The sequence below is a fragment of the Acinonyx jubatus genome, chromosome X (assembly GCF_027475565.1).
Source record: "Acinonyx jubatus isolate Ajub_Pintada_27869175 chromosome X, VMU_Ajub_asm_v1.0, whole genome shotgun sequence".
NCBI lineage: Eukaryota > Metazoa > Chordata > Mammalia > Carnivora > Felidae > Acinonyx > Acinonyx jubatus.
In genome coordinates, this window is record NC_069389.1 from 26,586,153 (window position 1) to 26,603,374 (window position 17,222).

Below are 17,222 nucleotides of genomic sequence, written 5' to 3' on the forward strand. Positions count from 1 at the left end.
CTTGTTCCATTTGTTCATTGAAAAGATTTTGAGCCCCTGTACTTACGAGACACTGTTCTAGGCAACAAGTATCAGTGGCCCTCATAGCGTGGAGTTTAAGAGAGATAGGCTTATGTAGCCAATGCAAAAACAAAGACAACAATGACAGAAACTCGGGAAGAGTCTGCATTAAAATAATGACAAATCAATTTTTCAACATCTAATCGACGTACCATTAACCGCATAAGAGTTCACTGCATTTTAAGAGGAAGGAAGATGGAAACATTTTAAAACAAAAACAAGAACATTCAATGTCAGGAGACTTAACTCTTTGATAACCGCCTTGCCTGTCAAAGGTATTTGACAGGCTATTTGACGCTATTTGAGCGACGTTTGGGGAAATATACACTCCTATGCTATACTGATTTTGTCTCATAGGTTATGCTTAATGTTTTAAATCAGACAAGGAGGTTCGTTCATGTGCCAATGTGAGAAAGGTATCAGATATAGAGCCCTTCCTCCCGACACATACAGAATAACCTTTACATTAGTTAGATGTTAATATTCAGATGTTAAGATATCTACTTCCGGAATCCTTTGCACAGATCAAATTATCTTAACACTCATCCTCTTCCCCACAGCCTCCTTTTTACCTTTCCAAGGATAGCCAGGCCCAAGGGCCTAAAACAGTGATATGGAAGGAACCAGAAGCAACTACTAAGACCTAGAACACCTCTGAGAAAAGAAAGTAGCATTCCGTCTTACAAATGAAGAAAAATAGGCATATTAAATTGACCTTTTTCTTTCAGCTCCTAAGTTTCACAGAACAATTTATATGAAGCATGCACTACACAAGCGTACTAGTGGGACATGCCAAGGTAAATCCATTTATTTTAAGGTGAGATGATCTGATAGTTAACATTTATTTATGACTTTTAATGTTTATTTATTTAAGCAGTCTCTACACCCACTGTGGGGCTGAAGCTCACAACCCCAAGATCAAGGGCCACGTGCTTTACCCACTGAGCCAGCCAGGTGCCCCTGACGGATAGTATTTATGTATCACAAATACTGACCAACTGGGTGCCTGACTGTAGGCTGACTAATTAGCTAATTAAAAATATTTATTTTGAATCCATTATGTATAGGAGAGGGAAGATGTAGGAACATGATCTTTGTCCTGAAGGAGCCAAGAGTTTGGCTGAATAGATATGTTTGTGGTGATACTTTTATACTCTGAATGTTTTACCAATGCAGAGTAAAGTACAGATAAGTTGGGATTTGCCTAAGGCCAACAGCTCATTAGTCACTTACAATCCAAATCCTGAAATTCTTAAGCCAGGCTGAAGGTGAGTGACGGCAAAAAATAAAAGATCCCTGAATTACAATCATTTGGAAGCCACATAAGCGCAAAATCCTAATGGCCATGAAGCAAGTCAGAAATTAAAAAAAAACAAAAAACAAAACACCTGAAAGTAATAGAGAAGAACCGAGTCATTGATTATTTGATTTTTCTTTCCCCGGCCTCTCGTCCTTACGGGGGAAAAAAACCAAATAGGGTGAATCTGACCTCAAATACCTATTAATACCATACAGAGAAGTAGCTTAGAACCAACCACGTGTAGAGAGGGTGAAGAGCGTGAGACACTGACGTGCTTGAGGGACCTCAGGGAAGAGAGGGGCGGGATGAGAGCTCTGGGCACAGGGACTGACATTTTTGAGAGAAAAGCGATAATGCTTTCACCTAGACATGGTGGTCCTATCGCTATGGATGTGAGTAAAAACCCCCGCTTGTCCAAACACAGATCTCTTTCAACCATGTGCAGTTTCCATGGAGCTGAATTTTATCTAAATTCCCACTGAGGTGGCAAGTCTATATTTGTGTTACTCCGACTGAAATCTCATGGAATGACTGTACGTTTTCACACTTGTCAGCAGAACTTGACAGAATCACCCTGCCAGGCAGACGGAGGTGGTGGTGAAAAGGATGTTCAAGTCTGGGATGGGCCGAAGCTGGGCTGGGTGATCTAGAAGCAGGCCTAAGATCTCCCTGAGCCCTTGCGTCCTTGTTTGTAAAAATGCGGGGGGTTTACTAAACACCTTACCTAAGTTCTCGCATCCAGCTGGAATGTTCCATGAGCAAAGTGTTTAGGTTGTTTAGGTCATTAATTGGCCATAAGCCTGTTACATGGTGGCAATTTGAGACGATCTCTTCTAGACAGCATTCCTAATGATAAAAATTATAGCCATAGCTTGGCACATAGTGGATAATAAATTTTGTTGACCACATAACAGAACACCCAGTTCGAAAACCAGAGTGTGTTATGTGGAGGCCAGTGTGATTTAGATGCAGAACATGCTTGACGGTGAAAGCCTGGGCTCATGAATTATTAGAGAAAAAATTAAATGCTGTCGATTGGGAAAAATTGAGAGCTCTTATTCTGGGCCTTTCCTTATGTGCCAGATCCAAGGCTGAATGTAATCGTTGAGCTGCTGAGTGGATTTTCCTCAAGAGGAGGCCCTCTTTGCTCTGCCTTCTTAATCCTAGAGATTCCCTCCCTGAAGGAGATGTTCATGCCCCACATTAGAAGGAGACGTTCATGCTCACACATTCAGAAGTTAGAACGGCTCGGTTGGGGCTTTTCGTCCAATCTGAAGCATTAGGTAAGGGATGAGCGAACACTAGACAGACCCTAAAATTTGGAGTGATCTAATGGTGCCACACAGACAACAAGTGGTTCCTGAACGGGCAAAGGACAAGGACATTAACACAGCCATATCTACAAATTGATCAGTGTTTTAGTTTTGTCACCCTATATGATCAGGCTAGTTTCCACATTGTTTCTGCTTTTTCTATATGCCTCCCATACTGTTTTGACTTCTGAAAAGAAAGTTGAATACATTCTGTCACCACAGTGACACTCCTCACGTAGACAGCCACCATGTTTACTGAGTCTCAAACACCTCACCAGTGTTTTATTTACTGAATGCTAACTTAGGGAGCATCAAAGCCCAATGAACTTGAAACCAAGATGTTGGGAAGGGGCAAGATCCAGAAATGTGGTTAACTGGAGCGGCAGGAATTTTGCCTCTAAGAATCTAAGGCAAATTCATGGGGATTCATGGAAGACAGAAATCGGAAAGAAGCAGGAACAGAAGAACAACAAGAAAACAAAAAGACAGAGGATTCCCTTCATTTTCATCGGAAATGGCTGGTATTAGAGAAGTTCTACAAATGTAGTGTATGGAATATAAAGGAAAGGTCCAATCATCCCGATATTTTAAAATTGCACCAAAAATGCCCAATACGAGATATAACTCCTTAAGAAAGTTTTAAGTTAGTTCAACCCGCTACCCACAGTAGCGTTAACTCTAGGCACTAGGTCGTACAGCAGGTCCCTAGAACGTATTCCTTCTGCACAACTGAAACTTCCCATTTCATCCTCTCCCCAGGTTTTCACAACCTCCTTTCCAATTTCTACTTCTAAGAGTTTGACTACATAATCATCTTTAAGTAAGATGGAAAAAAGGTCCATTTTTGTTTCCACTCCATTCCTGAATGAAAGCGAAGATAATGGATCATGGTATCAGCTACATCTCGGCTGTTGTTTCTGAGAGTCAACAACAAGAACAACCGTCTTTCGTAAGCGAGACTGAATCAGTTTCAAGCAGAGTTGAAAAATAAATGGCCACACGTCAAGCCTGAAATGATTACAAAAAAAAAAATCTAATTGTATTCAATGAGAAAACATTTTGGAGTGTTTAGGGGGGGGGACATGTGCTTAATCAACACCTTGTCGAGATTTATTTCTTTGGAAGCCTTTTAAAGTAAAAGTTGTGCTCTCTGAGATCAAGGGCATGGGCTAGAATAGAGTCCAGCCTGCTTGCAGATCTGTGATACTATGGAGGAATAGTTTAGTGCCCACGCAGCATCTTGAGCAGCTGTTTGACTCTAAATCCTAGGCCTGGGCTGCTTCCAACAACCACTGGGGAAGTCACTTCCTATTGACAATAATGTTGTTAAGTTCTGAGCTGACCTTGAGAAATCACTGGTGTAAAGCTCAAACTATTCCCATGGTCATTTAGAGAATTAGGTCTTAGGTTATTGAACCTAAACCCTAAGTTTTGGAAATTCCTTCTGTAGCAATAGTACAGATGGATTGATTATCAGGAGACCCCGCGACAAATTAACTTATATCCATTCCCAGGAGGCTCCGCCAGAATCTGAGATTGTCAAGTGTAAGTGGTGAATAATTTCTGAATCGTACCATTTGTCTCTATCGATATAATCTAAATATGGAAGACTTGTTTGGCTCCACATACACGGCCTCATCCGTGATCGTTTCAAAGTCTTTCCCACCTCCATAAATGGTCTCATCATTTCTCCACTTGTTCAAATCAGACACTTCAGAGACATCCTTGACTCTTCACTTCCTCTCACATTCCACATCCCATGTATCTGAAGTTTTGTCAGCTCTACCCTCAAAATATATCTTGGGTCAAATAATTTGTCATCATGTCTATCCTTTCCACTCTCGGCCGAGTCATTATTATCTCCTGCCCAAATGACTTCACCGCCCTCCTAACTTTCTCCCTGCTTTCACTTTTGCTCCTCCCACTGTCCATTCTCCATAGAGCAGCCAGAGTCAACTTCTGGACACCCAAAACCAGTTCACGTCATCCCTGCTTATGGTCCCCCAGTGGTGTCTCCTTATGCACAAAATAAAATCTACTCCAAATGGTGGCCGGCAACATGAATGCTCATCTGGCCTTTGACACTCTCTACAACCTACCATTAGCCCATCCGGTTATTCCTTGAGCGCACAAAACTTGTTCTTACATCTAGGCTTCTGCATTCACGGCTTCTTCTGCCTAAAATATTCTTCACTCAAGGTCTTTGCTCGGCTCACTCAGACCTTTGGAGGAAAAGCACCTCTGCAGGTGGGCCACGACCTCTCATTCTTTCTCTGGTCCTGTTTTGTTTACTTTTCTTGCTAGCACTGATTCGATAGGAGCCTACATGTTAATTTATTGGTTTACTACATGTTGTGCTCAGTAAAATCTGAAGGTCCGTGGGGGCAGAGTCTCATTTTGTTCACTCCTTTATCCTCAGCCCTGGCACAGGGTAGGCCCTCAATAAATAACGACCGAGAGAATCAATAAATCCTGGGAGTCTGAGTTATGGCACAGTTTTCCCTAAAATGCTTTTTTTGGGAAAAGGAAGGACACAGAAAAAGACCAGGGGTTCATCTGAAAGTAAATGAATGTGTCAAAGCGCTCTACAAAGGCAACATCCTACACAAATATCATTTGAAGGGTGTTTTTCCAGATGTCAGAATATTTTGACATGGTTCGAAAGAGGACTTTGGTAGGGAAGTCAATTTGTAAATTACTCATATTTTATTTTGTTAGGATCATTAAAGAAAAGTGGCAAATCCTAGATGGCTCCGTTCTCAAGTTTTGATGATGTAGCTAGTTTTCAGAAGACTCCCTCAAATGCCTAGAAATGTCGTTCTAAAAATAATTTTAAAATCTTTTCTATTCAGCATTCCTAAATAGGACTGCATAAAATATCAAACTTACACAAAAGTAGCTTACTCCATTAGGGATACAGAATAGATCCAAAAGATGTCTATTTCCAAAGTAATATCCAGATTTCTAATTGTTTTCTTGATGTAGCTGAATGTCTTGTTTTGAAGAAATTTGGAATTTTGACTTAAATTGTGAACTTTATTAGTAAAAGGTTACTTGTGAAATGTTTTATTATCTTAACATCCGTAGGCCCTGCAGCCACGTTCTCCTTATCCCCACCTGATATCGTCGAATTATATTTCCTGGTCTTTTTCTTTATAAGCCTTGCTATGAGTTTATCGCTTTTATTGGTCTGTTTAAAGAATAAGCTTTTGGCCTTGTTGAGTAAAACAAAACAAAACAAAACAAAACAAAACAAAACAAAACAAAGATGTCTAGTTGTCTGTTTCTTCCAACACAGAGAGGCAGACAGTGGAGAGTAGAAATAACTAACAGTGAATTTGCAGGCGAACCAAACTTGTTCAGAAACTCTAAGAGGCCAGGTCATTGAATGTTGGAATGAATTACCCTATCACAACCTTTTTTTTGTTGTTTTTCAGAGGTGCTAGGGAACAATGCGTTTTGTTCTTTTTTTGACACAGAGCTGACTTGAATCTTAACATTCACAAATGGCACCCGAAGACATAATCTATTTCTGTGGAAAGAAAACACAGCGAACTCATCAAGCTAACACAGCTACTAAAATGTACCCAAAGGAAGCAGGCTAGCATTGATGACAGAATTAGCTTAAATAAATGTATAATCAACAACGTGATTCCAGGATAATTTTATCGAATTTCTAAACCTCTCCCTCACTTTGTGGTGACTTCTGAGGAAATCGAACATGCATAATATATGACCTGACAAATGAACAAGTAAACTACTTTATTCCAGCCTTTTCATTTGTCAACAGCATCCACACAATAATGGCTTTCTGTCCACTGTTTTAATAATGTATGTATTGATTCCTTCCATCTAAATCTTAACCAGAAAATCTTAGAAAGCTTTGAAGGTGTCCTTAACGGTCTCAAGGGAAGGAATTATAGAGATTTTTAAAGTGAAAGATGAAAGCCTAATGACAAACAATTTCATTACTACAGATGCAAACAAAAAGTCATTATGTACAGTGTTCTTATAATCAAGACCTACTCTCCGTTTGGATTTGGGGTAGGAGGAAGGGAGTTGAACAAGCCACTGGTTTATCGCCGTTCTCCTTAGAAATTTCCCACTATGATGGGCTCCTTGAAAACTCTCTCTACGTTAATCACAGAAGTAGACAAGTAATAAATATCACTTTAGTGACCGCTCAAGTAAAACAAAGGAAGTCAGTTTTAAAAATATATCTGGACCAGAATAATACACCCTAATTGAAAACGAGTCGGTCTAGCGAGGCAAGTAATGAGGGGCCGTAAAAGCCTGGATAATGTATTCAAAAGATATAAAAATCGGTCAGTTTATATTTGCGAAGGCATATTTGAGCTTTAATTATTTATAACATATGGAGCATTATTTTATTAATCAGGTTCGAGAGCCATTCCAGCTACAGTTTGTTATGCCGCCCGGCTGGTTTGGGGAACAAAGATCCACTCCCATGAGGGTGAAAATTGTTTTGGGGGGTAAGACTGCAGTCCCTAACTACCTGTGTGGAATGTCTTGGAATTTTCCCTATAAGAAAAACATGCACTCTCCATCACGGTGATTGAGAATGACTGTAGGTTTTTGCCTTAAGAGTACAAGACATACGATGTTGTGCTATCAGATTTTATCATTAATCTGCAACGATACACAAAGAAAATGTAAATTGCCTCTTCCGTAAACATCCTGATTTATATAAAAGAAAAGTGAAAAATATTTTCCTGTAGTTTCGACTTCTGACATTGTAATGGGATTTGTATTCCCGTAAGAAGCGACAACCCGAGGCATTAATAATTTACAATAGATGGTAAGCAGGGGATTTGAAAAAAAGTGACACACCAAATACGTGGGAAACAAGTTTATGATGGCAAGTGACCCATCTTGATACTAAACAGTCTATATCAACAGTATTTGAATCAAGAAACCCATAAAGAGCAAGACGATTTATAATCCCGGAAATGTGGCAAAGTAAAACAAGTCTACAAACACAAAAATCCGTCAAAGACTAGATCTTGACGGTTTTGTACTGATTACGTTTCCTTTCTCTCTTGCTAAGTAAGTTCAGGAGATCTGATAAAGAGACAGTTTCAAGGATTTTCCTTTTTTCTTTTTGCCAACAGGCACCAGGAGCATTACTAACTAGACAGGCATTCCATTGCTACTATAAAAGGGCTGCTGCATAAATGTGACAAAACTCTGAGTAAACAGGGTGCTAAATGGTTCTCTCATCAACACTTAGGAGTGATGATGTTCTTTGAGGGAGGAGAGTGTTTTGTGACAAGAATGTTTCTTAAGGATACAAAGAGAAGCTCGTGAAAACATTGGGCCAGACCACAAGTAAAAACAGTGGGCATCAAAGTAGCTCTACACAGTACAAATGGACGCTGAATTGGGAATAAACAGAAAAATCCTGCAGTTAGGAGGGAACATCACTCGTTATTCTTCTTTCCCTGCCCTTGGTCTCAGTAAACTAAAGAAGAATGAATAAGGTTAAGATTAGATCACTGATTGGTTTGTTTCCCTTCCTCCTTCCCTTCTTCCCTTTCTTCCTCAATTCCTTTGTTTCTTTACCTATTTTGTGTCTACTCTGTACTAGGCACTTTATAAAGTGCTGGGTATAAAAATGACAACCCTCTCCCCAAAAGAAGGCTTCTTGGGGCACATGGTTTAGTGACAGTGATTGACATTAATCAAAAAATTACACATATATGTGATGACAAAGAATGTTAAGTTGCAGAGGGAAAAGTAGACTGTGTATGAGAGCATGTAGAAGAAGATCTGGTCAAATGTGGGCAACATGGAAAAGCTTGCTCGATGTCTGAGCCAAGATGTAAAGGATTATCAGATGTTAACCAGGAAATTATGAAGGCGTGGGGGTAGGTAGGAGGGGCTTCAGACAGAGGATCAACATGTTCAAAGCACCACCTGAGAGTAACATGGAGTACTGTAGAAACCAAAAGAACATGGTGCATGGCTAGGGTCCAGAGGGCAAGAGAAAGAGCAGTAAGAAAAGAGAAGGTTGGGGCCTTGTTGAGGATTTTGGTCCTTCCCCAGTGGCACTGAGAAGCCATTAAAGAGTGTTAAGATGAGGACTGACATAATTCAGTGTATGTTTTTACATAAATCGCTCTGGCTGAAATGTAAAGATTGCATTGTAGGGTGGCCAGAGTAGATGCAGAAGCATTAGGAGATATGGTCTTCTGTAACTATGGTGATGACTGCAGTAGACAGAGCCAAGAAATACTTTGGAGGTAAACTGACTCAGTGATGTATTGGGCTGGTCAATGGAACACTTGGTTTGTCATCCTGAAAAGGTGACTACAGTGGTCTTCTCTGTCGTTGTTTGGACAGGTGAAAGTGTTTAGTTAGATTCTCCAAGTTTGGGGGTTTTGCAGATGGCACCCACAAAAAGATAATAAAGCACAGGATCTTATCATCTTGGGGAAGAGTTATTAAAATGTCTTATGATTGAACCTAAGTTAGATTCGGAAGGAGGTGAAGAGAGAGGAGTAGTGGAATGCATGCATAGAACACAGAGTTATCAACGGGCTGGAAGTCCTGAGAAGTTAAAGAAAGGTGACAGATGGGTATCTGAACAAGCACACCAGCCAAGTGGGGATTAATTCACTTCCGTCTGGTGCACGTTACCCATAACTCTAGCATCGCTGTCTCCCCAAAGCGTGTTACTGGTCATGAGATTCCGGTGTAAGAGGACTGAGCATGAGTACTAACATTTCACCACTGTTAGCAAGTCATTAAAGCCAATAACCTGGGACACTGAGGAAGTATTTATAATAAGATGCTGGCTAGTAGGCACTGTGGAAACTTGGATCACATTCTTCATCTCATAGCTGAAGAACAAAGTAACAATCTCAATCTAACTTACAGAGGAATGTGACTAGAGTCTGTCCTGACCGCTAGTGCACTTGTCCGATGATTCAACTTTGGTTTCTAGAAATAGACTGGAATTACACCTTTGGTAGAAATTCTGTCTCATTTCTTTATATCATATAAATGCATTCGATTTAAAATGCCCTTCTGTCTCAATGAACGCTCTTCTACACACACACACCAGCGTGTTTAGACTATTTATTCAAAGGCAGAACATTTTGAAAAACGTCACTATTATATCTCACTCTACCACAAAGCTAATTTAGTGTTCTGGATCTTAGGAAGGGGAATTGCTAAAGGAGAAACTGTCAGTTTCCTTGGCAATTTTTTTTGGCAAAGACTCCTGGATCTCCCCTCATGTCTTCTTCCCTTTGAGCAATCGTCTATATCCTCTTCTCTGGAATAATAGAAATCCTCGACTTTTCTTGAAGATGCTACCTTTGGCTATGTCTCCACAGAGATCTTTCTTTAAGTGTTGAACGTACAGAAGTGACACCATTTAATCAAGCTTTGGTTGTCGGGTAGTCATTTACTTGGTTTGCTATTCATTTCTGTTCTTGTGCCTTTTATTCTCCTTTCAAATACACTTCTCAGCATCCAGTGTATGCCAGACACTTTGCTAGCTACTAGGGTCTTGGAGGTGAGCAAGACCAAATCTCTGACTTCCCCACTCAGAGCCTAATAGAGAAAAAAGAAATACGACAAAGAGCAAAAGAAAACAAAAACAGTGAGAAACAATCAATCACTGTTGGAGGATGCTAGTGAATGAATAACTTGCTATTCTGAAGGCCGGTAAAGTATCCTGCCTCTCGTATATGAACTGCATACTGCGTGCCCAAAGAGTAGATGAATGAACTCCCCCCCCCCCCCCCCCGCCCAGGAGTATTCTGGCTAATAAACGAAGAGGAAATGATAGAAATAGGTAATTATCACATTCCAACCCCAGCCATTGGTCATGGACAGCTGCCCAAATCACACACACAAAAGAGAAAACAAGACCTTACATACCTCCTGATGATGGAGGAGTACACTACCATCTCTGAAGCAGTCTTCCCAAAAGTGTCAAGCCTGAATAGGATCAAGCCTATTGAACTGCACTATTCAATATGGTGGCCACTAGGCGATCAAGCCCATTGAACTGTACTTACTGTTCAATATGGTAGCCACTGGGCACAACCGGCTACTGTGTGCTCGAAAGGTAGCTAGTGTGAATCGAGTTGTGCTGCAACTGTACATTTTTATGTTGTCTGTTGACATAGCCGTATTTATTGTTGTGTAGTTATGCAAGGTGCGACCGTTAGAGCAAACTGGGTGAAGCGTAGAGGGAAACTGTACTATTTTTGTAACTCACTGGCAATCTATAGTTATTTCAAAAATAAAAGTTTTAAAAAATGTGTTTCAGAGACAAATTGGCCACAGGCAATGTGCGAAGCTTATTTTAATTCTTATTGAAACAAAAAACATGTTAAAACATTTGAGACACATACATGTTAAGAGTGGAAATTTGAATAATGCCCGATAGTCATTAGAATAAAATTTAAAACGCATTATAGTAGCAATGTGGTCACATTTAAAGAGTGGAAACTTATCTTTTGAGATACTTTCTCAGTTGTTTATGAGTTAAACGATCCACGCTTGATATTTATCTCAAAATAATAGAGAACCGGTAGAGGTCTAGAAGAAGTAAGATCGGGCATGAGCTGATAACTGTTTGAAGTCTTGATGGATTCGTGGCTGTTTACTAGAGGATTCTGCCTCCTTTGTATATGTTTAATATTTTCCCTAACACAATGTTTTTTAAAATCGCTAACAGAGATGGGCAATTTCTTAAAGGATATTGTTAATGTGGGCGCTTTTGACATTGAAAATAATAATGGCTTGGATTATTTATAATTGACTCCTGGATCAGCAGAGTGAAAACAATTTCTAGTCAGCTCAGTGTCAACCCAAACTCATTTTAAGAGAGTCCCCGAATGCTCACTCTGTGCAAGGCACTAGTCTTAAAAATGTCCTACCCTGTGTACATCGTTCTGCTTCTGAACTGCTGGAAAATCCCCTCCGATCGGTGCCTGCCGGCTTAACTCGTCATCTTTCAGCTGTAGCCACACCAGGAGCTCCTGAAGAGAGAGGTGCAGACGCTTCCACTGGTCAGAACTGGCTTCCAAATGAGACCTGAAGAACAGCAGGAACAAAGTAGGTCAAAATATCTAGAATGGTAACGAACGATTTCAATAATCCCATTAAAGGCACAGTGGTTTGGTTAGTTCCATAGTACATAAACCCACTGTGAACCATACAGCAGTCCTCAATAAAAATCTAGCTCTGTGCTTTTGCGAGCCATAATGGGGGCATTTTGAGGGCAATTTTGAGGGAAGACAGTGTTTAGCTGTACATTTATTGCCACATGCAGAATGCTGAGACTTTCGGCATGAAATATACACCGGAATGGATTGCTTTTCCACAGCGTTGCAGTCAATGATTCTTCATGTTTCTGGTAGAAAAAATTTTGCTCCCAGTGACTAATATAAACCACTCGGTTTTCAAGTGACTCATGCTCGTACTGGAATTCTTTCGGCTTTGAGAAATGGAAAGGTCTCTCCCCACATTTTGACTTTTCCATTTCTACACCCTAGGCAGCCTCTTCCATTGACTCCTTCCATCTGGCATCTGTTCCTTTCTGCTCCTCTTCCCATATGCTTCTCCTTTTCCTCCACCCTTCTTTATTCGCGTGCACCTGGGATTTGTTTTCACCAAGTTTCAACATTTTCCGCTTTGTTTCCTTTGTGTAAAATGTACCGAGACAACAACTCACGTGGAAAAGTAAAATCAGACATTTGCCTGAAAGCCTGCCCTGAACATGAATAATTTAGGCAGGAGAATGAGTGCTTTACCATCAACTGTATTTAGAACATGTTAAGCCATAGAAGCCATTTAAGAATGTACAAATGAATGATCTGTGCTATAAAACCCACATTTCACTTGAGGATGAGAAGCTAAATTAAGCAAATACATCATCATCCAGAAAACAAAGAAGAAGCGAGGAATGTTAACAAAGCTCTGTCCTCAGGTAAATCAAGAATTAGGCTGCATTACTCATATATTATCAGCAATTACTAATTATTCATAAAAATTAATGCTGTCTATAACACAAGCATAATATAGTCTCCAACGCTGCAGACACTGAAGTGTAAAGCAACCAGGTAGAAAAACATTTCCCTTTGCTGTTTGATAACTTAGCCTGACATTTCAAATACAATTCTCCTGCTGGTCTTAGTCAAACAGAATCACCAAATAGTGGCTATGTACTGAAATTAAATTGTTCCAAACTTGCCGAGGGATCATTTTCTTTAGGAAGGACGATACTTACAAGTCTTTAAAATGTGCAGATACAATGACCCACAAGCTTAAATGCAAAAATCACGTACTAGGGAAGTAACTGGAAAATCATGCAAAGATATAGGTAGAAAAGTGTTATTTGCAGCATCACTTAGGATTGACACAGGTAGGAACAACTTAAATCTCCCATACTAGGGAAGAGATTACATATATAACGGTTAAGTCTTACAATGCAATGTCCACAGCCTATGCATCCTATGCATTGTCCAATGTGATGACATCAGCATATATTAGGGGATATGGAAAAGATCACCCTGTCAGTTGCTGAGGGAGAAAGTAGGTTACAAAAATGTCTACAATCGATTTTTCTAAAACGTTTGTGTATGTTTATCTATTTTTGTACACACACTTGACTCCGGCATGAAAAAATTCTGGAATGCCAACCCGTTTATCTCCCAGAGGTAGATTTAGAGGTGGTTTATTCCCTCAGCTTTCTACTTCTCCAAATGGTCAGAACCGTCTTTCTATTATGAGCAATGTAAACATTGTGTCTGGAAAAACAGGAAGGCCTTTCCATCAGAGAAATTAAGTGGTTCAAGACTCTAAGGGCATTATTATCTAATAAACAAATCACCAAATACCATAAATGCCATGAATTAAATATAATAGTTCAGACTGCATATAGGGGTAGAGGTAAGTCCTTTTCCGTTTCTCTTCCCTTTCCCTTTCAATGATTGCTTTTCCATGAGAAGCCCAAGCGAGAATTCCCTATGCAAGATTTTCGCTGTTTAATGGCACCCGATGACCACTGCTTACAGGGACGCCCTGGAGTGTCCGGAATTTGCAGCCTGGTCCCCTTGAAGGGGGAGCAAGGCGGTCAGGCAGGACGTGTGGGGAGGTAGGTGGAGGGAGGTACAGTCCAGACGTGGAAGTGGGGCACGGAAAAGAAGAGGCTCTGATGAAATAAAGCAGTACTGAGTGTCGCTAGGTCCCAATAAGGCCTTGGGAGTAGGAAGAGGGGAAGGTGAGGAAGAATGTAGACAGGCCTAATGCCTGCTCCCTCTGTCTGGTAGAGGAAATAAAATATCCCCCTGGTGGAGAGGTCTGGAGGAGGATAAAGTCGCTGAAGAGCCAAGCCACGGCACTGCCAGAGGCCCCCAGGGGCTGCTTCATTTACATAAGGCGGGGCTACAACCAGGGTCTAGGTACAATGGTGCTGACTAATCATTAACAGGTCAATGAAACCCTTTGTGTCCCCAGGGGAAAAAATTGCTCTGGGACCCAGGGAATTTACTTCTAAAGGATCTAAGAGGAGCTTCAAGGCATGAGATGGGGAGACGGTTAAGAGCCCGGACGCAGGACAGTCAAGGCAGTTAATGGAGGAGGGGAAAAAGGACCTGCGATGGGGGGAGAAAAGGCTGCTGTGTATCTAGAGTGCGGAGTTAGGTCTAACATTTGGGAACGTCTGATCACCTTCACTCCGTATCAAATGACTGTTTCTTTCCCTTGCTGGGGCTGGAGAGCGGTGACACAAATGTAACCAAAAGTTTCATAAAGGACAAGGGATGCTGGGTAAAGGAGGGAGAGGAGAAAAGCAGTCAGATTATGGCTCCTGAATGAAAACCACGCTTACGAAGGTATCCAATTAAAGCCATGGTTCTCAAACTTCAGGGTGCATAAAAACCACGTGAGTAGCTTGTTTCAGGTATAGACTCCCAGGTTCCACCTCCAGACTTTCTGTACTTTTAACGAGAGCCTTCACAACTCAGCAGGTGCACTCCAGGGCCATTCTTTAAGAAAGAACTTTTTTTTTTAATGTTTTATTTATTTTTGAGACAGAGAGAGACAGAGCATGAGCGGGGGAGGGGCAGAGAGAGAGGGGAGAGACAGAATCCGAAGCAGGCTCCAGACTCTGAGCTGTCGGCACAGAGCCCGACGTGGGGCTCGAACTCACGGACTGTGAGATCATGACCTGAGCCCAAGTCGGACGCTCAACCGACTGAGCCACCCGGGCACCCCATTTTAGAAAGAGTTTCTTAAAGTAGTTCCTGCATGTCCTAAACGTTACTTCTTGGTCTCCACAGGGCAAAGGTGGCATTTGTCAGTGACATGATTTTGAAGGCGATCTAAATGCAATGACACACCAAGAGCTCACAAAACATTTTCTGTGGCCATGCTAAGCTTGTGAAGGGTTTTCGAGACACATTTCTAGCGCAATCGCTGAAAGCAGCTGCCCTGTTTTGATTTTCGAGATTGCATACCAAATAGTTCTAAGTGATTAACCCTATGTTTGTATTGGGAATGTCTCTTCGGAAACTGTTTCTTTCTATTTGTAATGACTCTTTCTTTTTCCCCCTTCCAGGTTTTATCCTAGGCTGTTAGCGCTGGAAGGAACCTGAGAAATTCTCGTCAAGCCTCTTGTTTTGCAAATGTGCAAACTGAGATGCAAAGGCTCAAAGAGGGCAGCTGAAGCCTGTAGCTGGAGCTATTGTGTTTAGACACGGGAAGTAGAAATTGCAAACTCTCCTAATGTGAAGAAATCTTTAACCTTAGTGGTTTTCACCAAATGCTTGGATCCCCGAGCCAAAAGATTTCCTGCCAATTAGCAAATATACTCTATTTACCTCTACCTACTCAACAGAAAATAAAAGTGGAGGTTTGAAGGGGCAGGCTTAAGCTTCAACCATTTTCTATTAATCTTTATTAGTGAAGACAAGAGCTTGGGGGCTACTAGCTTTAAACAAGGCACATGTTGGTCTTTAATAAGCAGATAACTTCCACCATTTGGAAGGTTTCGGTAAAATGCAGAACCTTTAGGTGTGTTGGGATGTAATGCTCTTCTTTAAGGAAGTCTTCAGTATCAGCGTACTAAGAATTATAGGGGCTGCTTAAGTGGTTGTGATTTCTCTAGACACAGATATTTCAAGTATGATTGCGTTGAAGCCTAGTTGGAAATTCTTAACAAAACTTTACTCTGGAAGGCATGGATTCTTTTTAACGTTTATTTACTTTTGAGAGAGAGACAGAGAGAGACAGAGACAGAGTGTGAGCAGGTGAGGGGCAGAGAGAGAGGGAGACACAGAATCCAAAACAGGCTCCGGGCTCCGAGCTGTCAGCACGGAGCCTGACACGGGGCTTGAACTCATGAACTGTGAGATCATGGCCCGAGCCGAAGTCAGATGCTTAACCGACTGAGCCACTCAGGCGCCCCTGAAAGGCATGTATTCTTAAAGAAAAATGTGTTACATTGGATTCATTTTTCACTTTGACTTTCTTTATTTAAAAAAAAACTTTATTTATTCTGAGAGAGAGAGAGACAGGGCGTGTGTGCACGAGTAGGGGGCGGGGCGCAGAGAGAGAGAGGAGAAGGAATTGCAAGCAGGCTCTGTCCTGTCAGTGCAGAGCCCGATGTGGGACTCAATCTCACGGACCATGAGATCATGACCTGAGCTGAAATGCAGATTCAGATGCTTAACTGACTGAGCCACCCGTGGGCTTTGACTTCCTTTATAAAACTAATGATGTACCCCCGTGTATCTTGGGCACCCTTGTGTAATCAGATAGCACTTAAGCATATAGAAAGAAAAGGTAAGAAGGCAGAAATAATAAGGAATCGCAGACATAAAACGGGAGCTGTGGAACTTTAAATGAAGAGAGAGAATTACACTCAAAGAGAAGTAAACTTTCTTGTTTCTTTTGGGTCCAGCTTGGCCATGAACTCCAACTTTCACACATAATTAACATTTCAAGAGTAAGAGAAAGAAGGTCAGGAATAGTCAATGTCCAAGTTGCATTTTTTCTCAAAAGTAGAAAGACTATGCTACCTTTGCTCTTTCTTTATTCTCCATTATAGACAAACCTCTGAACTCTTCTAACTTTTAGCGCCGATGACTCTCTAAGAGCTTTATTGCTGCTGTGGACTATATAATGTTGGCACTCTCGCCTTTCAAATTAGCATTCAGAATTCCATAAGAGTGAGTATTCGTACCTAACATTTACAAGTTTTTCTCCCAAGTCAAAAAAACCTCGCAGAATGTAAATTTTGCCGAAATTACATTGATAACAAATGTGCTTCTCATAGTAGTTAATAGTATATACAAAAACCTTGACAATATATTCTGGTGACAGAATGAACTGAAATCTTCATATGTAGTTCTTAAGGAAAAAACAGTCACCTGACCACTTCCCAAATTATTAACATTTTCAAAATTAAAATGCAAGGTTGTGGATATAGAATATTCTAGAATGAGAAACACTTCTTTGACTAATCAAAATTCAGGTGTTGGATACTGTCATCAATAACTGTGTGT

The 17,222-nt window shown here is 40.9% G+C and overlaps 1 protein-coding gene across 18 annotated transcripts in view; it reads right to left on the minus strand.

Moving 5' to 3' along the window:
- DMD (dystrophin) overlaps nt 1-17,222 on the minus strand; it is a 2,092,562-nt gene that overhangs the window by 341,569 nt on the left and 1,733,771 nt on the right. For all 18 annotated transcript variants that reach the window (XM_053201917.1, XM_053201921.1, XM_053201923.1 and 15 more), the window contains one exon: nt 11,592-11,748. In XM_053201917.1, coding sequence (XP_053057892.1) covers nt 11,592-11,748 — 157 coding nt within the window. The remainder of the gene's footprint in view (nt 1-11,591; nt 11,749-17,222) is intronic.